The 24,135-nt window shown below is 37.5% G+C and overlaps 1 protein-coding gene across 3 annotated transcripts in view; it reads right to left on the bottom strand.

The window, feature by feature from the left end:
* DOC2B (double C2 domain beta) overlaps positions 1–24,135 on the bottom strand; it is a 595,594-nt gene that overhangs the window by 356,735 nt on the left and 214,724 nt on the right. For 2 of the 3 annotated variants that reach the window (XM_075195056.1, XM_075195058.1), the window contains exon 3: positions 9,156–9,179. The exons of the other annotated variant lie outside the window; for it this stretch is intronic. In XM_075195056.1, coding sequence (XP_075051157.1) covers positions 9,156–9,179 — 24 coding nt within the window. The remainder of the gene's footprint in view (positions 1–9,155; positions 9,180–24,135) is intronic. 3 annotated transcript variants of the gene reach the window in all.

The raw sequence follows: 24,135 nt of genomic DNA, 5'->3' as shown, positions 1-24,135 counted from the left end.
TTTCACAGAAGCCCCCTGCTGGGATGCAGACAGAACGTCTGGACTAGTCCTAAGGAGAACAATTGATGCAAGGCATCAATATATAATACACAATATACATATGTACACTGGACTACAATGTCCCTTTAGCCACATGTTATTGGACAATGCAGTTGTAGTCTGGTGAGCTGGGGAACAAAAGCATGGGCTATAAAAAGTACTACAATCCACATTATGTGAGAAATGAGACACTGAATGCTCACAGGGTTATCACACTCATTTCGTCACACTCACAATAATTGGGCGGATTTAGAATTAAGAACAATGTAATGTTCATATATGTAATTTTTTGCATGCTGTGAAAATACTTTCTGGTTTTGCATGTAGCACACAAATACTGGGCTTTATTTTTATATTACAATATAAAGTAGAGCTGGGATTCCCCCCCCCCCCTATTTCTAATCCGTCTGTACATTTTAAACCCACCCCCACCCCCGACACACACCTTTCTACAGCAATAAAGTTTTGCCAAGGTCCAGAATTGAACCCTCTAGCTGGTTTTACTCCTAACTCTGAATAAGGCCCAATGTGTTTTCATTTTTTTCCCAAATACAATGAAATCCAGCTCAACTCACACTGTATCTATTTGCATAGCTTGCTCTTTGATTCTACTCTATGAACAATGACAAGACATGCACTCAGTCAAACAACAGTTATTTTGCTTATTTATTAAGTACATACACATCTATTTTTACAAATATCAATTTGTAGAAGCTGGAGGTGTATTATAGTCCTTGTTGATTACCAGTTGATAAAATACATCTGTCATGGTTCTGTGCTGTACTGGGAATTTGCCTTGCAGAGAAAGATGAAATAAAGTCATGACAGTGTAGAAGTGATAACATAAAATGAAAATTTTAAGGACAAGCTAAAGGATTCCAGCATAATGAGTCATACAAAATGAAATGCGCACATGTAGATGTCTGAAACCTTCTAAATTCCTCATGGTTTATGTTAGTGCCAGAATTTAGAAATTGTACAGCATAATGTGTTTATTGTAATGCAGAGTTTAAAAAATATCTGTAAAAATGTACAGTAAGAAAATTATTTCTTACTAGCAAAAGCAACCTGCTCATTGCTCACTTTTAATTGACTTTACAGGCTACCATTGACTCCTGCATTGTACAGACCCCATTATCAATTAATTAATTTATTTTCAGCTGGATACATGTCATAGGAAAGAGGTGTGTCATCAGCGTGGAGGTGGTAGTGGAGGCCAAAGGATAAAATAAGTTTGTAGAGAGAGACGTGATGTAGAGAAAGAAGAGCGGAGGGCCAAGATCAGAGCCTTGAAGGACACTGATAGAGGAAGAGAGGATGAACAAGAGTCAAAAGCAGAGACACTATAGGAGCAGTCAGAGAAGTAGGAGGGCAGTTTCACAAAGACCTAGGGAGTGAAGTGTGTGAAGAGAGTGGTCGACAGTGTCAAAAGCAGCAGAGAAAACTTAGACTTAGCCATTTAGCCATGAGTAAGTCCTTTGTCACTTTAGTGTGGGCAGTTTCAGTTGAGTGAAAGGGACATAAACCATACTGAAGAGGGTCAAGAAGACAGTGGGAGCAGAGAAAGAGAAAGACAAGTCATTGAAGAATTTTAGTAGCAAAGGAGAGCAGAAAATTTTTGCAATAGTTGGACAGAGAGGATGGGTCAAGTGCGGGTTTCATGAGAATAGGGATGACACCAGTGATGACAGAAAGGTTAAAGGTAAGCAAGGTGACCTCATTGGAGGAGAGGATAAGTGGAGAATCTTGGAGAGAACAGACTCAAGAGAACAGGATGAGGAAGAAGTGGAAGAGAGATGATTGAGGATTTTATACACAGTTACAGGAGGGTTGCGGCTGAGGTTGGCAAAATGAATGGTAGAAAGGACAGGTGGGGGCGAGATGGACGAGAACAGATCTAGTTGCAGATAGTCAATTTAATGTTAGTATGTGGCAAAGTCAAGAGCAGTGATATAAGAGGGGGGTAGAATCATAGGTGGACACAGAAGAGAATAAATAGTAGCTAAGTGGCATTGGGGGTTATTGGACATTGAATAAATTAGGGCTTTGAAATAGGTTTGGGGAGAAAGAAGGCAGAATAGTAGGAGCAAAGGATAATTTGTTATATAAATAACCCCAGTAAATTTACACAGAGCCCATTTCATGCACTCTGATTTGCATAAACCTAACAAAGTTTATTAGTACACCCAGAGAAATTTTTGCAAAGACCTCAGTGATATTTTTTACAAACCAATGACACATTTGAACAAACCTTATTGCACAGGCCCTATTTTCACTTTTACAGACCTCATAGATATTTGCACGGCAAATAAACCACCTGCCAGTCAGTGGCTCCATGTTTTCAAACCCTTGACGTGACCACCGGCAACATCCCTCTCCTTTCCCAGCATCATGATGTGGTTTTGGTGTGTTACTCAGCAGAAGCAGAACCTACTGGTTAAAAATACACCCAGATCTGCATCCAGACACACACATTTATATATTTTTGTACATAAATGTATTTAATTTATTACACACACCCCTCCACTTATAGTACATGTGCTTTTATAGCTGTTGCTACTGATCCCTATGTGTCAATTAATTCTGAGCTCCTCACTGATTCGAGTGGCATGCAAGATCATTGAGGGAATCAGTAGAAATAGGCAAGTCCCTGCATCGCTGAACAGAGTGGGCCATGTGACTGTCAGCAAAAGCTACCAAGGTAAAGTAAAATACATTATTGCCATATTCTGACTTCAAATATTATTTACAGAGATGTCAATGTAGTGTCTATTGACATTTTTATATATTCTTTATGCTATTACATTTTGAAGGTGATATAGATTGAGCTTTATAAATACTCTTAATTCTGATTTACTAGTTTTTTAATCAACTATGATGCTCTTATTAAAAATAATTAAATAGCAAATAAAGTCACTATTTGACATTAATAAATATCAACATCTGTGTAGTAATAAACTGAATATGTACATGAATTAACTGGAGTATTTAAACTTAATTAAATGTCACAGACACCCAATCACTATTGTGGTTGGTGTGCAGGATTTACTTGCTGGAAACATACAACAATACCATGGTGTATACTCTCTAAACCAAAGAAAAATAATACTATATTTGTCTATCAATTACAATAATCTGGAATATTCTGTATTTCAATACTTCTAATCATCTAAAAATTATATCCAAACCATACACACATGCACTAATAATTTGCAGCCCAATACTTGTCCAGTGTGAAATTAAGAATATCCTTTTGATTCAGATACAATTTATATTTCAGCTAATGTGCAGTATATCAGAGATGGTCAGACATAGGGGAAGCACAAAAATGTTAATGACACAACTCTCTGATTTTGGGCTGCACTGAATCACATTATCTTTAAATGAATACACAAAATAGGATATTGGTTAAACCAGCCACAACTTTATTGAGAAAACTTTCCAACATATACATATCAATTTTAAAAACTTCAAATAATAACTTTTATCAACCTTAAATGTTATATACAAACAATAATGTTAGTACTTAATAATGAGCACTGAAGAAGTGGTTCAGAGATTTGAGGGCAACTTTGCTGATCAGAAGACTTGCACTGCACGGTGCCAGCGAGCTTTGCATAATCAGCAAGTAGGTGGCGATAAATATCTTTCCTCATATCTACCAATGCCAGGCTGTGTATATTCTTTCTTCTGATGATCTAGCTTGGATTTCACGCAAATGGAACTGCTGCACACGCAAACACAGCAATTTCATGTTCATATTCATAGAGCTTCCCTTATAAACTGTACATTCAGAGTATTTAATAAAACCATGAAGTCAGTTCAAAAAGTTAAACTTAGCAGCCACACAATCATGAGCTGTGCAGTTATAATTCAGAAAGTCGAAGAAAGTATCATCAATTTTGAACAGAGCAATGAACCATTGGTCCCACAGGTCCTGGCAGGTGCTCCACCAGTGGTTATAGAATGAAGATTGTAAATTGGCAGCTGTCTGACATTTATGAAATCTTTAATGCCTGAAATGTGTCCTCCCTCTAGGGGGTAAATATATCAAGCTGCAAGCTTCCAGCAGCTTTGAAAAATGGAGATGTTGCCTATAGCACCCAGATTATAGTTATCATTTATTAAGTACATTCTACAAAATGACAGCTAGAATTTGATTGGTTGCTATAGGCAACATTTCCACTTTATAAACCTGCCAGAAACTCGCAGCTTGATACATTTGCCCCCAGATTTCGCCTTCAGCGGTAGGATTTTGACCATCTCTTCTTAAACAGACAATTATTGAAATACCACTCTATCGTAAAATACAAAGCTGTGATGTTTGTCCAGTTTGTTAACTCATTGAATTGAAGTGAAAAGTAAACAAACTCTTTTTGTACTCTTTTCAGTTGCTCCAACCAATCTTCAGCCATGACTAGACAGTATCACATCCCAGGATGTCTGGATAGCTGAATATCCTCATCAACGGAAACAATATGAAATTTAATTTTAAAATCATGAAACAATTCTTCTCCTGCCTCTAAAAATAGCTCTTTGACCATGCTGTGCTTTGCAAGTATGTGGCTCGCCTGGAACAACAGATTTGCAGCAACCTTTCATTTACAGTTGGGTCTTATAAAGATTGTTTGTTGGGCAGTAATGGGAGATTTCAATTCTTTACCTCTTTCATAAATCACTGTTGTACTTTCTGTGTAGACTTTTAAATTGTCTCTCAAAATGTTTTTTTATTTGCAATAGCAACACTCTAGTGGCAGATCAGGCACAAACATTTTGAATTGGAAACAGGAAAAAATAATTTAGTGTCCCACTCAGTGTGAAAGTGGCAAGTCTTCTGTTTCTTGGCACCTGGTGTTGCATGATCCAAAGTTTCGATATGTACCAAATCAACAGGAGGCTGAATGGATGTTCTGCCCCACCAGTCCTAAGATAGATATATAGAATATTGTTTATTACATGCACCTCTTCAAGCACAACAGCTATATGAAATTAAACAAATATAAACAGACAACAGTTGGAACTATAAAACTCTTCACCGCCAATATAATAAAACTATTGGTAAATATTCACTAAAACGCAGTTAATACAACCAATCATACCCATATTTACTTAAAAACACAGCTATTACATCCATTAAAATTAATAAAGACATCTGAAAATATAAAACTCTTCACAGACAATATAATAAAACAATTTACGTAAGAAACAGATATTTATTCAAATTAGCAGTGAACACAAACAACCATATCCATATTTAATCAAAAAAACAGCTTACACATATTTAAGAAAATACACTGGTAAATATGCAGTCAATACATGTACATAATAAAATATAAAATAAAATACACAGAAAACACATTTAATAAAAATACACAGCTAACACATTTAAGTAAATACAACTGTAAATGGGCAACTCATTCATATATTTCATTGAATAAAAATAAATTACACAGCTAACACATATTTAAGAAAATACACAGCTAACACAGATTGTATTTATATTTTATACACACATACATAAACACAAAATATATCAAAAAGACATGCAATTAAACCGATTAAGGAACTTACTTGTACCAAGTGAAGCAATGTCTCCTCTCTGCTTATATGGAAATACAAGTGCCTCTGCACATACTTGAGTCCCTCCTTCGCTAGAGCACACAAAGAAGGGATGCCCTCCCGATTTGGTGACACACACTGTGCCAGTCTAGCTCCAAACCTCTGATGCGGGGAAAGCGCAAAAAAACAAAAAATAAAAAATAAAAAAAGGGGGGCAGATTCCACAATCTACAGGTTGATCAACCATTCCAACACACTTTGTATACTGACATATACAGCATGTTTTAATTGTGCATGAGTCGCCCTCTGTCAAGTATGCATCAACTACCTTTCTTTATTAACTAGTCCTACACTTTATCACTTTGGTGGAAGTCTCTCCCGAGCGACCATCATGGTTACAGTACTATGTTCCATTCGCCAGACTGCTATTAGACCTGTATTATGCAGAGGCTGGTTTTGCTTCAGAACAGAAGAAGGTATTCAGGTATCTAGGACTGTAGGAGAATATTGAATTCTGCACTTGAGTAGATAATTGCGACTTATGTCCATTGAGGTGTTCCATTCAATACACACTTTCCTTCATAGAAGTTGGAGTGTGGTGCAGTCTGGTAAATATTTTTTTTTCTAAAAAACACAAAATTACTGTCTGAGACTATAACATTGCTGCTCTGAATCACTAGCATAGCACTACACTTCATCATTACTAGTATAAATGTCTATAGCATGGGTGGGCAACCCCCGGCACACATGCCAGTCGTGACACGCCAACCACTTCTGTCTGGCACACCGGCGCTGCAGCTGTCAGACTAAAGAAGCCGAAGATACCTAAAATGGAGCTGCTGCGAATGTGCTACAACTCCGTTTTAGTTATCTTCGACCCCTTTAGTGAAGCAGGTCCCGTGGATGAAGATGTGGACTCCAAAGTTAAGTATGAGGCATAGGAGGAGCTGGAGGGACAACTATTAGGTATAGGAGGAACTGGGGGGGACAACTTTTAGGCATAGGAGGAACTGGGGGCACAGCTATTAAGCATAGAAGGAGCTGGGGGGACAACTATTATGCATAGGAGGAAGTGGGGGGACAACAATTTATATATATGTATATATATTTATATAAGGAACTGGGGGCACTATTGTGTGGTATAACATGAACGTTTATTTGTAGGTCCCATTACTATTAATATTATAAGGATATTAGCGTGATAAAATAAGAAATAATTAAATAATATATAAATATATATACATAGTGGTCAAAGAGGATATTTAGCATTTTTACGATCAAAACAGTAAAAGAAGTGGTATATGGCATACCACCGCATACGAGCAAACTGCAAACAATATTTGTTGTGTGTGTCTGTGTGTGTGTACAAGTGGCACTCCTGAGTCAGAAAAGATTTTTGCCGGTGCACTTGTAGAAAAAGGTCGCCGACCCCTGGACTATAGTATCCAATTATAAGATATAAATATTACATTGATTTTCGCTATGGTTGTACAGATTTATGCTCTGCTACAGCTACAGGAATATAATTTAGTATGTGGTTACAACATGAACACTGTTCAGCAAGTTTTTAGATAAACACATATTTTATGGTAAACCCAAAATAGAAGCATCAAACTTACATTATTTGAATTTCCAAGAAACAATACATTGTACAATAATTTTCATTATATGTATCTAAATAATGTATATTAAACAGTTATATTAAGCAATTAAGTGACTCATTCTTTACTCAAATATGTGCACCAAGTTGATTGATGACATAGAGTGAAACTCTATTGGCTAAAATAGTTTAATCACTGGACCAAATACTAATATGGAGATCCTAAAGCAAATGATAGACACATAGTACAAGATTTATCTGAACTTAAGGATTCTGAATTCTACTTATACAATACAAAAATCTGTGCCACACTATATAAAACTGTAGTTCATTATACATTAGTAGAGGTAAGCTAAATTTAGAGTTTCTTGTCTGTATCTGTACATTATTATTTTTCACCGCTATATTCATTATAACACAGCCAGGAATCTGGTAATAAAATTAGTAGCAAGATTGTGCGGTATCACTATTTGGTACTTCTTGTTTAGATCCCACTGTCTAAAAGTAACGGGATGCTAAACCCTAAAAAAACAGATTTAAATATGTGTTTTCAAATACTGTGAATATACTCTGTACTATATACCTCTATATACATTTACAGATGCACAATATTTTTCAGGCTTAGTAAAACTAACTAAAAATGCAGATAGTGCTAAAACCAATATAAGTTCAATTAATAAACAGAAACAAAAAGTTGCAAAATGTATTTAAGAAATGGATGTTAATGTAATACATCTAATCTAAATATTAGTGGATATATTGTATAAGTGGGAAAAAAGGATATAATTTAAAAACATAATAATTATTCAATTAAAGGACATGCCTGAAAAGGCTTGAATGAAGCTTTGGTCATATCCTTTGCCTTCAAAGCTTGTAAAGATTTCGTTTCAAATTAGTCCTTAACCAATGAATGATAATTAATTTAAATTGTCCCTAACATAGAGTAAACTCTTAACTCACAAATGTGTTACTTTATTTTGAAATGTGATAATCTTACATTAATTCAACCATTTTTTAATACATAACATAAAGTACATATTTTAAGGGACACCAAAACTGTGTATTATTTATATTTATGTTTAAACCTAATTAAAACTGATTAATGGTCACTACTGTATAATTAAAATCATAGGCCATACATTTATCATGTTTCTTTGACAAAAGTTACATTTATAGAGCACCTTTGACCTATACACAGTGGAGGCAGCCATTTTGTGGCTATGTAGCCTATAAATTCCCTAGGAACCAGTGACATCCCTCATGCACTACATGAAGTTACACATTTTCACAATGATCTGTAAACTGATAGGCCGTACTGTGTCAACTATTATTTAACTCATTTTAATGGCTGTACAGGGCCGTCCATAGGAATTATGGACCCCAGACAATTTTTGATCCTGGGCCCACACCTCTTTGAGAGAGGAATTTATAAATGTTAGATCTCAAAATCTAATTCAGAAAATTAAGTTTAGAACAATGATTGTATTATTTTGGGGGTGGGTAAAGCAATAGAATACAAAAAACTTATCAGAAAAACAAATTTTAAAAACTATAATAGAACATCTTGGAAGTTTATACGATAGAATCTTAAGTTACTTCCAAAACTTAAAGCACAGGTTCAATGGTAAGCACAGTGCCGCTTTGTCATCAAGATTGCAACATGGTTCAGGTTATGCCTGAATGAATGTCAAGGCAATCCGATGGGTTAGAACGTAGTCCCCTTTATCAAAGTGTAACTTCTTGCAATATTAGCACGGGGCCCTGAAGATATGTGTCCCCACCTGGTCTGACTGTGGGCAGCCCTATGACTGTGTACAGGTAACAGTTGAGAAATGTCTGCCTCACAATAACAAGCTATGGCCTTGAGGTCTCACCTCTGTTCACGGCATCGTTAGTTAGTATTACTTTAATATAAGTTTTTGTGTTTCCCTTAAGGGAACAAAGCCACATCCCTTACCTTTCTGTTGTAAACTTTTGGCATCTTCCCCATCAAAGAGCAGATGATAATGGTGAAATGTAAGCAAGTGGATGAGAGGAGACAAACAGGACAGGGAAAAATGAAGAGAGAAAGCATGAAATGATTTGTGACACAGTAGAAAGACGATATGATCACTAAACAAAGCTATGTGCAATATGACAGGAAAACATAAAGTAAATATAATACTGACATATTTGAGTCAATATTGTTATTACATTTTAGATTTTAATGCATAATGTGCTTCATGTATAATATACAGTACTTAACTTTTGAATGATTATTTTGACAAGCCTGCAAATCTTCTTATTCCCACCATGTTAAATTTTGTGTAATTTACTTTTCTGGTATAATTTATTATGCATTAAGTAGACTCAGATTATAAAGTAGTGTTATTTGTGTTTTGGGTAACATCCAAGAATGTACACATCATCTGTCCCTCACTCCTTTAGGACCCATTCTCAAAATCAGGTTAGAGATGATTAGCAGAAGGTCATCTTCAAACTCAAACATGTGACCCATTTTCCCCATCTATACTTGTCCTTGATGTATCCCAAATACACATTAACACTTTCATAATTAGTCTTCCTATCTGTATACTAATTAAATATGCTTCTGTTAGATTTCCCAGCAGTATTCATCTGAAGAACAGATACTTGTTTTACTGACAATTTATGTTTGTGATGATAAATTTTAAATTAGCACAATTAAATGATGTGTGTGCATTAACAATTTAAAAGTTTGTGTAGGGTGGGGGGTGCATTAAAAAGTGTGAATGAATGTTTCACATTATACACAATACAGGTAATACACATCTGCCCTGTGGAAGTGAAATGACAGAATATCAAGGCATGTATCTGCTGAATTTGAGCGTATCGTACGCAAAATCACTCTGCGCATGCCCAGAACCAGGAGATACGTCCGTGAACGCAGTCCTGTCCGCTACACCGTCGAATGCAAAGAACACTTACTTCGGCCTACGATGTCTGGGAGTGAACAAGGTAGGGAAGGGGTGTTTTGACGTAGTTAATATACATAGGGACATGCCAAACTAAAGTGCACGCAGTCACGTCGAAATCCAGCTCTGGCCATCTCAAAGTTACGTGTTTTCTGCCTTATCTTTTGCCCCAGCTAAAGGGCTAGTCTAAGTTCTGATCAGTAGTGATGACAGTCTCGCATGCATACTTTAACATTTGTTTGCAATCTGTAAAGATGTATTTTATGTTCAGTAGACATTAACAACATCCTAATATATTATTTCATGTAAAAAAAAATTTTAAAATATCCCCGCTTTAATTTTTTAAAACTGTTTAATCATTAATGTCTATATTAACAGGTGATAATAATTTAATATGTTTTTTTCCTGTGCGTTTTATGATATACTTAGGTATTGGACGTATCCTGCAGTGTCTTGTGTAGTACAGCACAGCAGACCTACACCCGATTTTTTAAGCACATGCATTTTCAGATCCATACATTTATGAATTTGGGATTACGCAAATGCTTATAATAATGAATGCGGGCTGCATTCAGTATACGTGCCTTGATGAATCGACCCCAGTAGCTTTTACAGCAGCTCCAAGCCCCCTTAAACAAATATACAACCATGATATTAACTGCTTGCCCTGATATACACGTTTCTTTGTCATTTTGACTGGACTTAAATCTAGCACAAATGAATATGAAAAATAACAGACGTGCAGCAATGTTAAAGGGAGATAATGAGTCGAGAGGCTGAATAAATGGGATGGGGTGATGATGTAGGGATGTGACGAATAACTTGGGTGAGACGATGATGACGTGAGTGATGAATAATGGATGAAAGACATGAAGGGACATAAGGAAGAGGACTGAGAAATAACAGGAGTGGGGGGTGATTAAGAGTTGAGTAAAGGATGGAATGTGGGGGTGGTGATGAAGGGAAGCACCAAAGACACTTTTGGCCCTGCGCTCCACTTGGTCCAGAACCGACCATGGCTATGCATGGTATTTTCTTATAATACCATCTCTGACAATGTTCAAACTGATTTATGTACAGTGTACCTAAAGTGTTCAATAAGTGCATATTAAGCTCACAATCAGCTGCAACAACATAAAAGGGAATTTACATTTTTGCAATACCCTAAACAATCATTAATAAACATAGAATTAGAGAGTACAGTAACACTATTGTGTTGTCCTTCCTTTCAATCTAAATGCTCTCTGGTAGCTTATCTTGCAGATCATCTTCCTGGTCATGCTCGCCTTATCTTTGCAGTCCAAACAGGAGTTATATATTGACACAAAATATATTGATGTTGCACACTCCGTTTTTTTACTAGTTACACAGCTTAAAAATAAGAGATTTAACTTGAAGTGGGAGATTCACAGATTCATTCTAAATGCACCAAGATATACTTAACGCCTATCATTAAAAAACCCTGAGGACATAGAATGATTGGTACAGCATATTCTATTTTCTGTCAAAAAATACAAGAATAGTGATTTCATAAAATATATATCACATATAATTTTAAGGATATTAAGAAAATCATTGAAATTGCAAACACTTAGGATACATGTTTTGGGTTTATATTTGTTTAATTAAACTTATTTTAAAAAACACATATAACCTAGATATAACAGCCCTGTGAGGCTTTCAATGGCTTTGTTAACTTGACTGTACTGCAGTAAAAATAATATTACATACTAATACATATATATATATATATATATATATATATATATATACACAATTATACAAAATATATTGGTTTATGAAAAAATTAATACTTGACCGTAAGGTCATAGAAAAATGCCCTACAAGCCAGTCGCACCTGTGGGATGAGCTACTGAAGTCGTGGGTATAAATTTATCCTGAATATCTTCAACAACTGGCAAAATGCCAAACGTTTGCAAAGATGTAATAGCTGCAAATGGAGCATTCTTTGAATTACGTAAAGTTTGAGGAATAGAACACAAATATTAAATAATAATAATAAGATATGACACTGTCAATGTACTGAACGTGATTTAAGGGTAATTTAATGGTACCTTGATTAGAAAAATGTATAAATTCTTTCAAAAACCTAGAAATTCCTTTATACACGAAGGACACAGAAGTTGATATATAATACACACTTTGTAAACTTTTAATACAATATGTACAAATTGCATTCGAGCAGTTCAACACAAACTTTGAACTTAGCTGAAGCACAACTAACCTTGCTAAGATTTGTCTACTTTCAAGACTAGGAGATGTTTCAGTTTCAATACTATCTGTTGTTATACAATGGAACAAAGAGACACTTCAACAGTTCAGATCACTTAAGTTCAAGGAGCTGTTTCTGCCATTGTTACTAATGTGATTGCATAGGACTACAAACATCCCTGAACTTAATATCACTGCTTATCATCAAGCTAGCAACAACTTTCTTAATATATATATATATATATATATATATATATATATATATATTTATTTTACGTAAGGATCCAGATTTAGGTCCCTCTTAACCCCGCATAATATACAAGAATGCTAAAGTCTTGAAGTTCATATTACCTCCAAGTTGTCTTAAAATAATGTGACCACCAAAACAATTAGTCCTCCTTACAATTGGTTCTCAAAAAACAAAACAAAGGTATTTTCCGTATCACCATTGTAATACATTTAAACTCATGGGGCCTGAGTCATTAAGGAGAGTAAGGCAAAAAAAGGAGTACTCTGGGACAAACCATGTTACAACGCAAGGGGTCAAATTAGTTTATTATTTTGCGCATACATTAAATACTGGCCGTTTTTTCATCTAGCATACAAATACTAGATAGCTTTATTGTACACTGAAATTTAAAGTTGATCTAGGACGTGCCCTATCCAACCTATAATTTACCTGCCCTGCCAATACAACATGGTTTTGCCCAGATACAAAGTTACTCATTCTTTATGCTTTGCTCTCTTTAATGACTCAGGCCCATGGATTCTAAACAACATTTATTTTAAGGCCAATACACTAACAGACTATATCGTTAGAAGCCATATCACATTTGTAATTAATGTAATTAAAGCAGCCTATTATATTTAGGTAAGACCAAAGGCATGTAAAGATTAGAACTCAAGTACATGTGAGAAGTATTTAAAATTGAGTTTTATCTCATAATCTTCCAATGCCAATTTACAAAGCCCATGGCACAAGTTAGAAACATTAACATTTAGGGTATTAGAAAAAATACAACTTGGTGGAATTTAATATTTAACATTATCCAAAAGAGAATGTTAGTATATTTATGAAACAAACTTCTTGGCCACAATGGTTCCTTTGTTATCATTGTGTTTTATTAACTTAATATTATGCTTATTTTGACCATATATTTTTATATATTAACTGTATTTTTATGGAATGTTTCATATATATTTATATTCTTCTCCAGTATCATGTCTCCATGTTTTTGTAAACTGCTTTGTACAAGTTTCTTTTTTAATAATATCAGCTAAGATTCATTTCCCTTTTTTCCGATTGTATCAGTACACCACTTTTACGGCTTCTCTCATCCACTTGGTACACTTCAGTATATCACATTCTTAAATAGCATACCATGGGGTAAATGTATCAAGGTGCGATTTTGGAAAATCCAGCGTTTTTCTCGGGAGAGTTGAAACTCACTCATGTATGAAGCTGAGATTTCATGTAAAACCGCCAGAGATGTGTTTCTGTCAAAATCGCTATTTCCAAAATCGATAGAGATCAAAGTCCTGACTGTTTGACACTCTAGCTATACAAGTCTCAAATGTATGAAGCTGCGATTAAGCAAAATCTCCTAAGTTTGCTTTAAAAATCGCCAGATACAACATGCTGCTTGCTTGCAGCGTGATTAGTAAACACATCACTGTTACACTGCCCTGCCTATAGAGCCGGAGGTCCGGCAGCTGTCAAATGTTTAAAAATAGATAAAAGTTTTTTTAAAAAAAAGCATGGGTTCCCCCCGCCCGGCCACTATTAACCCTAGTGCTGCCAGCCTACTGCTGGTTACGTGAAAATCAGGGGAAAAATTTGCGTGTGGTCCCCCCAGATTTTCACATGACCAGCACTAGGCAAACCAGCCTGGGGTGGGTGGCACTATAGCAAGGAGACACGCGGCAGGGGTCCCCCTGCCATAATGAAAAACCAACCACAGACTGTTCAGTGCTGGGCTGGATTCCCTAGGGAGTGGGGTCTGCCGAAAAAAACGAGCAGGCCCCACCCTCTAGGGACACCCAGCCCAGTGCTGAATGCACTAGCACTCTTCCTACACCCCTGGCCGGTGGGTGTAGGGTAATAACGGTGATAGAATGTAAAAAAAACAAACAAGCGCCATTTTGCTTTGTGGAGCTACAAGTTCCAGCCAGCCCGGGATGCCATAATCAGTCTGGGCATGCTGATGCTTGTATAACCACAAGCACCAACATACCCATGGCAGCCAGGGCATGCTGGCACTTGGAGAACCTCAAACGCCAACATGCCCTGACACCCATGGTTGACTACAACCTGTAGATCCACAAAACAAATGTTAAATAAACCACAACACCCTGTTTACAATCACACACTTTTAATAAAAATTATAAGATCCTAATAAAAACAATACACACCCTCATTCATACCACATGCATTTATTAAAAATAAGAAAACCCCAAAACACTCACCAACCAGATTTCTTTTTCTTTCATCAGCAGCTTTTAGTCCAAAGATGTTTGAAAACCAAGTCCAAATAGATTTGTATCCAAAGTCCCTGCTTGAAAAAAATCTTCAGTTCTTCTTCCCAGGAGGGGCCCCACATTTGTATTCCACTCCGAAACATGCTTAGTAAAAAAAATAAAAAAAGACGCCGCAAAACAGCTTGTAAACTGTACAAACTCTGCTATGCAATGAAGTTAGCTCAGCTGCGAGGTCTATTTATAGTATAAGGGATTTTCCCATGCTGTCATGGGAAAACCTCTACTTTAAATAGACTTCGCGGCTGAGCTAAGTTCATTGCGTATCGGAGCTTGTACAAGCTGTTGTGTGGCGTCTCATCTTTTTTTATGTTTTTAACCAAGCATGTTCTGGAGTGGAATACAACTCTCCCGAGAAAATCGATGGATTTTCTAAAATCGCACTTTGATATATTTACCCCATGGTATGCTATACAAATATGGGACACCTTCTAGGGCCCCATATTTGTATACACCACTGGGCAGCTCCATATCATATGCCAAAAGTCCCCCCTGCACTTTCACACTTAGGGCAAAGAACTAGCTCTCTCCCACTAAATTTGGAGAGTCGGAGGAGAGTGAGGTAGGCCCTAAAAATTGAATTTATCAAAATCTGGCCGAGGCAGTGACTTGATTTGAACTTTCCAACATATTACCTTATCATTTGTCTCTCCTAGGTTAGCTTCCCATATGTGTCGCAGTCTCTAAAGAACACCTGTGCCCTCTTTTTCCAAGGAGATCTGGGCTGGCCAACAAAACTGCAAGACCAAGGCTTGTCTAAGTTGTAGGTATCTAAAGAAATTACTTCCAGCTAATCTGTACAATTCCTGGAGTTGTTAAAAGGAGTGTAATACCCTGTCTACATACAATTGCCCAAGGTGGATGATGTCATATGAGCGCCAGGCCTCATCTTCCCCCATTTTTACCAGTTCACCAAAATTTGAATTATACCACAATGGGGTGCTAGGGTCGTAACCAGAGTTATTTGTATATTTAAGCGAAGACCGCTATATTATTAGAGCCTGTGTTACCAGGGGAGGGTTACCTATAGATCGTCTACTAGGTAGGAGAAACTGGGTTCGGGAGTGCATAGAGCCCTGTTCAGAGATTAGGAGATCATGAAAGTCCAAGACCCCACGAGACTGCAGCCACATGCTAATATGTGCTAACTGAGAGGTGAAATAATAAAGTCGCAGACTTGATAGGGCATGTCCCCCTGACCTCCGGGATCTACATAAGGTAGTAAACTTGACAAGAGCTTGTTTATTCCCCCACACTAATGAGGAAATAAAGTGGTCAATGGTACGAAAAACAGATTGGGGTATATAAATTGGCGATTGCTGTAATATGCATAGAAACTTCGGCTGAATGTTAATTTTTACCAAATTAATATGGCCCGTAAACATCAGTGGCAATTGTCTCCAAGCATGAATTCAGCTTTTGAGGTACTCAATCCGAGGTTGAAGATTATACTGACCATAGTGACTCATATCATTGGAGACCCGTATACCCAGGTACTTAAATCTGGGGGCCCAGTTCAAAGGGGTCTGTAAGACTAGGCCTGTCAGGCCTTGACACACAAGACTCATCCCAATTAATCAGGAGTCCTGAATATATGGCAAAAGCCATAACCACCTGCAAAAGCACAGGGAGGGAACTACAACAAACATGCTCTCGTATCCCCCATTCTTAAGAAACCTAATCTCGACCCCACTTCTCTCTCGAACTACCGCCCCATATCTCTTCTCCCTTTTGCCTCCAAAATTCTCGAGAGGCTCGTCTGCAGCCGTCTCACCTCCTACCTTTCTGAATACTCCCTCCTTGATCCTCTCCAGTCTGGTTTCCGCCCCCTCCACTCCACTGAAACTGCCCTGGCTAAAGTCACCAATGACCTCCTCTCTGCAAAAGCCAGGGGCCACTTCTCCCTTCTCATCCTCCTTGACCTCTCTGCAGCCTTTGACACCGTTGACCACCCCCTCCTCCTTCACACCCTCCAGTCTTTCGGCCTCTCCGGCCCAGTCCTGTCCTGGTTCACCTCTTACCTTACTCACCGTTCCTTCTCTGTCACCACCTCTGGGTCTCTCTCCCCCCCATCCACCCTTCCAGTCGGGGTCCCTCAGGGCTCTGTTCTGGGACCCTTACTCTTCTCTCTATACACCTCCTCCCTGGGTGAACTCATCAGCTCCTTCGGCTTCAGCTACCACCTTTACGCTGACGACACTCAACTATACCTCTCCTCTCCTGATCTCTCTCCCTCCCTCCTCTCTAGGGTGTCTGCTTGCCTCTCTGCCATCTCCTCCTGGATGTCCTCTCGATTCCTCAAACTTAACCTTGCCAAAACTGAGCTCATAGTTTTTCCTCCCTCTCATACCCCATCCCCTTCTGACCTCTCCATCACTGTCGACAACACCTCTATCTCCCCTGTCCCCCAACTTCGCTGCCTTGGTGTCATCCTCGACTCCTCTCTCTCCTTTGGCCCCCACATCCTCTCTCTTGCTAAATCCTGCCGCTTCCAGCTGCGCAACATCGCTCGCATCCGGCCCTTCCTCTCCCAAGATGCCACCAAATGCCTTATCCACTCTCTGATCATCTCCCGCCTGGACTACTGCAACCTCCTCCTCACTGGCCTCCCCCACTCTCATCTCGATCCCCTTCGATCCGTCCTTAACGCTGCAGCTAGGCTTATTTTCCTCTCTCGCCGCTCCTCTTTTGTCTCCCCCCTCTACCTAGCCCTTCACTGGCTCCCATTCCCCTTCAGAATCCTCTTTAAGCTCCTCACACTCGCCTACAAGGCCCTCGCCAACTCCACTGCGCCCTACATCTCCACCCTCCTCTCTATTCATGCTCCATCCCGCCCTCTCCGTTCTGCCTCTGACCGTCGCCTCTCTTCCCCCCTTATAACCTCCTCCCACGCGCGTATCCAAGACTTCGCCCGCGCTGCCCCCCTCCACTGGAACAAGCTCCCTCCCTCCATCAGAACTTCCCCTAATCTGTCCAGCTTCAAACGGGCCCTAAAAACCCACCTTTTTCTTAAAGCCTTTCTGTCTCCCACTTAACTTCCTACCTTATCTTCTGCCTCTGTCCCCCTACTCTCCCTCTCTCCCCTGCGTCTCTCTGTCTGTCCACCCCTCCCCTTAGATTGTACGCTCCTCTGAGCAAGGCCATCTCTCCTCCTGTTTCCACCACTTCTAACTCTGCTCTCCAGCTACTTAGCCCTCCTCCTCGAGGGTCCTCCACCCCACGTCCACTCTCGCTCCCTCCTCCCCCCTGGGGGTCTCTCTGTCTTCCGCGCCCTCCTTCTTGGGCCCCGTCATTTGCGGATCCTCCCTCCCCCTTCCCCGCCCTCTCTAGCTGTGCATTGAGCGTACTGAGTTGCTGTGTTTACTGTACTGTGCTGTCTCCCATTGTATTGTGATTTTGTTTGTCTCTGTACGGCGCTGCGGATGCCTTGTGGCGCCTTATAAATAAATATTAATAATAATAATAATAATAATACACAGATGAGACAATAAAAGCAGCATGTTCACTTTTAGTCAGTTTTAATGTCTTCACATTGATCCTATCTCTAACATACATAGAGCAGGCTATCATTTTACCTCTTTTGAGTTATTTTTTAGGTATTTTCATCTCATTTCAATGTCATTAAGTCATCTGTATAATTTAATCTCACATTACGTTTTATTTAATTTCACTTTTATTTCACATATCATAACACCCTCTCACATATTTAGTTTGACTACCCATGCATATTTTCTGTATTGCTTAAGACATTTTGACACACACACAGTTTTCCAATAAGGGAAGCCAGATAGATGGACTCTTCATTGACTCAAAATTTGCTTCAAGAGTTAGAATGACTAACATACTCCTATTCTCTTGGACGAACCATGCAGCTAACCTGATTTCCATTGATATCTCATACCTCCCATCAAGGTATTGCTTTTGGAGGGTAGACAACACCTTGTTGATAAGTCGAGCAATTTACTCTGAGGTAGCAGATGCGTTAAACAACTAGTTCACTATAAACTCTACTGAAGATATTTCTCTCCTCATTTTGTGATGGCCATGAAGTTACCTAACAAAAAAGAGCAACGTGACCTCATAAATAAATTGGAATCTAAGAACCAGGCAGCTAAGACTCAACATCTAGCTACATCCACAGAAGAAACTTTCAAACTTCTAACATCATTGAGTGGCCAACTCAATGTGATACTTTCAAAAAAGGCTGCCAAGACACTTAAGTAATAAAACAAATAACACAAACAAGGACGCTATTAGATCAATATTCTCTGATTATACAGCTAATTTTCTGCATCTTCCACTTGGCAACCTGCTGAAGTTGCCCACTCGAAAATATAAATATAAATAATATAGGGAAGGGCTGAAAAAATTAGCAAATGTAAAATTTATTAAATATATTCATACCATAAAACCTATATATAATCATAAATAAGACACTTAAGTGGCTGGACCAAAAGTTTTATGAAAAGAACAATGAAGCAGGCTCCCTGCTAGTCAGTAGACTTCAGCAACGCTAAATGCACAGTACTTTTGCATCTATTATGAAAGCGAGGGCACAGGGTCTGTGATCTCCGGAAGAATTCTGTTTCTTTTTATAGTAAGCTTTAGAACTTACCAAAACAGCATGTTTCCTCTCAGGAACGATATAATAAAATTGATGATAAAATATAAATATAAATATCCCAATAACAGAGCAATAAGCTCTGTCAATTAGTCAATGTGACCCATAAATAGGGTAAAAATCCCACCTCTTGCTGGAGTTACATGCCGATTTCACCCTAAATGTGACATACACCACTAAATAAAATACTTGAAATTAACTTTCAATTTAAATGCTGAACAAATATTTTGGTTTATACTGTGTGCCCTTAACAACCAGGGATCCCTCTTTAAGGTTAATTATTCTCACCATAGCAGATATCAAATTATGGAATAATTTGTTTATTTCATGGATTGGCCGAATAACTTAAAATAATATTCTCTCTAGATTCATTTCAGGCATTATCCATAAATATTCCCTTTAAACATGTGTTACCCTCATCATTCATTTGGTCTGAAAAAACACAAGTGTTAAATTGTATATTTAATGTTTGGGCTGGGTGATGGCATCAGTGTCCTAAATTTTAAGATATATTTTTATGCTGCATTAATATAGCAATGTATCAGTGACATTCGGGTTCGTGGTGAACATTGAGTCTGGTCATAATCGAAATCAGCTATCATGTGGCTGCTACATTCTCATTGACCCCCGAAAGCTCACTCTCATCCATTAATTAATTTATCTCTTGCAATATGGTCATGCTACAACAGACTCTATACCCAGGCTCCCTTCCCATGGTCCCTTATACTCTGGCACAACCTGGATTCTTCTCTGTGACTCATTAATCCTTACTGGATAACAACTATCAATAGATTTCTCAATGATCTAACAAAAGTAAGAATATTCCCAACCTTTATACATCTTTAAGAATTCTATCATCTTCCCGGCTCTGCCTTCCACCAGTAACTATAACATTATTTTTCAAACTTATCCTGCGATCATATCAGCTAAACCACTTACTTTCTTTGAGCTCCATTGTCTGAGCAGACATTTGCCTAGAGACCTCATATCACCTTTGTATCATTCAATATTGATATCTAATGTAAACCAGAAAGATCCTCACAACTTTAACTGGGATAACGATTTAAATGAGGTCCTGGATGCAGAAGATTGATTGGATATATGGATGGATATGGAAAAATCCTCTATCAGTGACAATGTTAAAAAAAAAGCTGCACATAAGCGTTTATACCGCAGGTACTGAGTCCCAACCAGCTTGCATAAAATGTATCCAAGTTTTATCTTCTTTGTTGGAAAGCTCTTTTCTTCATATGTTGGTCATACAGAAATTTTGGTCGGAGGTACAAAATCTTATTGTAGGGAAAAAAAGCTCCAGAGCACATTACTCCTTCTGCCTTTTCCTGACCTTCTCAAACATCATCATCATTTATTTATATAGCGCCAACATATTCCGTAGGCATTTACAATTGGGGACAAACATAGTAAACTAATAAACAAACTGGGTAAAACAGACAAAGAGGTGAGAAGGCCCTGCTCACAAGCTTACAATCTATTGGATATCTTATCAAATCTAGACACATTCTAAATGCAGCCACTTAACCAACAGCCAGTTCTTGGAAAAATTATAATCCACCAACTCTAGCTGACCTAAGAAAAAAAGTTTGGTAAATCTACAAGATCTACAGTAGCTTATGACTACTATACTGAGAAACTCAATTTTTGATAGTCAACTGTAAAGAGTCTCTGATATACATGAAAAACAAAGATCAGTTGGGGTAATTGTGTGTTTCAATTAGAAACTTAAATCAGGCTAGCCTGATCTGTTACTTTAGCTGAATTACACTTTCCATCATGCCATGCCAGACAGGAGCTGCACATTTTTATATGGCTGGCAATGCATACTGGGAATGTTGTTCTACAACAGCTCAAACTACTTACTTTGCTACTATGCTACTATTATATGTCAATCCAGTGACATGCATGCAAGAGTAAGGCCACATACCGTCTGGCATTTTACTTACATTTTTAATGCTATTAAAAATTCACATCAAACATATTTGACATGCATTTTTACTAGTGTTCAAAAGACAAAATACAATAAATACAAATAAGTAGCATTCTTAAAATTGCAAACACACCACAAGTACAAATTCCAAGCAGAATGGTAATACTAGAAACAATGGATTATAATTTCAGACCTGTTTATATGCGTTTTAAAACTCATAAAAAAAATGCCAAAAAAAAAGTTTGCATATCAGAAATGCCAAATATGCCATTATTCCATTATTTTATTAAATTTCCAAAATCCATTAAACTTTAGGTTCTGATTTTCACAACATTTTACACTAGTGGTTCCACTTTGATGCTACAAGCTCTAGACCAGTTTCAATGGAAGCATACTTATGGGTGGGTAACTATTGCTGAACAAGCCCCTTATTAGCCCTATTGCACATAACCAGATGCTAATGTTAGAATCCCAGTTGACTAACTGTAATATATTATCAAATTGTAGAATAAAATATATACAAGACTTTATTTAGTTAATTTTGACCCTTGATTAATATGACATGAGGGGGTTTGACTTTAACCAGCCTGAACCTTCTTTCTCACAAAACAACATGTACTAATTATGTATGGTAGTGCCATAACATTACGACAATATATATAAATCTGGTAATGTCGGAATTGAATCGATGGCCCGTTGAAAGGCAGCAATGCTAACCATTGTTCGGGGCTCCTGTTTGCCTACACTAATCTATATTCTCTGGACCACCTTGCTTCCCTATATTGCAGCAGTCTTCTTAAATTAAGCAGCTGTTTTCTCCATCAATGAAAAAACAATTCCCAATTTGTTAGATTAAGCACATTTGTAAAATCTATCTCTGTGCATTGTGATTTATTTATGTTTGTTACAACAGCTTATATTGTGATTCACTATGCTATGTAATTTTATTATTTGAAGGAATTATCCTTTAGGTTGTTTACTTTATCTCAAACAGTGTTGGAGTGACAGCGCCCTCTCTGGAGCAGACTGGAGGGACAGCCTCCTTCTACGAAAGCACTTTTCCTTGGTCACTGACCATAATTAGCACAGTTCTCTGAGAGAGCCCCGTTGGTGTAAAATATACTTGTGGTCTTCTGGCAGGAGGTTGGCATAGATGCAAATATTCCATTCATGACACTTGGAACACGAATTTCCACACTGACAGAAAACCTGATAAAAGTTCCCCCTTTATATCTGCATATGTAGAACATACACAGCATTGAAAGTGTCAAAACTACTTGGTGCATAAACATGAAAATTAAAACTGGAGAAGTTTTTTAAATGCATATAAAATGCATTAAAAAACATTTTTTTAAATATAAATGAAACAAGGTTTACACTGATTACTCTTCTTTTGACTTGTAACTGAACGGCTAAAAAGCGACGTCTCAGTTGAGCCAATGAGCCTGAGTCATTAAGAAGAGTAAAACCATTTTGCATTGAAGGGAGAGTTAAATTTCGAATGTGGGGACAGATTTATAGTTGGGATATGGCTTGTCCTAGATCAACTTTATATTTCAGTGTAAACATAAAGCTATCATGTATGTGTCTACATGAAAAAGCAGCCAGTATTTAACTTATGTGCAAAATAATAAACTAACCCCTTGCATTGTAACATGGTTTGTCCAGGAGCAAATTTACTCCTTTTTTTGCCTTGCTCTCCTTAATGACTCAGCTCCAATGTGACAAATGTGTCACATTATTTGTGACACAATAAGATTTGCATGTCTAATGCCTGGTACACAACGCACTTGATACTAGAATGTTACTTAGGAATAAAGTAGCAATTTATAAAGAGGTATTAATAAGTAGAGTAAAATAAAGTATCCCCATATGTAAATCTTTTTAAAAATCTTTGATTTTGGAAAATCCAGACAAAGCACTGCTGCCAAGGTGTGTTATTCGATAGCGTGATCTGGTCATTGTAATTTTGCAATTAACAACTAACAATAACGTGAAGTATAACACAATTGTAGCTATATGCTTCGTCTGAGTCTGGCTACCAGGAGATAGCTGGAAAGGTCCATCCACTATTTCTGCTAAGAAATAAATAGCAATGTACATGTTAGTTTGATGCTATAGATTTTAGGTTCTTTAATATGTCCCATCTGAAGTTTGTATGCGGTCCTAAAAAAATAAAGAAAAGAAATAAAGAAATAAAGATATTAAAAATAAAATTAGTTACAGGTAATTTGCATTCTGCAAATTTCATTAGGTAAAAAGCATGTTTTTGTTTTCCATCAGAATAAAGTAATCATTTTGCTAGCCTGACTCTTTAGCTCCTTTAACTGATGCTACCTACATCTTGGAGTATATTTACTAAACTGCGGGTTTGAAAAAGTGGAGATGTTGCCTATAGCAACCAATCAGGTTCTAGCTGTCATTTATTTAGTACATACTTCAAAATGACAGCGAGAATCTGATTGGTCGCTATAGGCAACATCTCCACTTTTTCAAACCCGCAGTTTAGTAAATATACCCCCTAATGTGCAAAACCAAGCAAGGTTTCTCAGCTGTATGAGGTTTATCACTAAGGACATAGTTCAACACGAGTAATTCTAAAAGTAAAGAATGTCGATTTTTTGTGTGTGTATGGATATGCAAAAAGGTTGCGATTTATTTGTGTGCTCAT

The sequence above is a fragment of the Mixophyes fleayi genome, chromosome 2, assembly GCF_038048845.1.
Source record: "Mixophyes fleayi isolate aMixFle1 chromosome 2, aMixFle1.hap1, whole genome shotgun sequence".
Classification (NCBI taxonomy): Eukaryota; Metazoa; Chordata; class Amphibia; order Anura; family Limnodynastidae; genus Mixophyes; species Mixophyes fleayi.
Note: the sequence above shows the minus strand (reverse complement) of the source record. Positions and strands in the feature narration are given on the sequence as shown.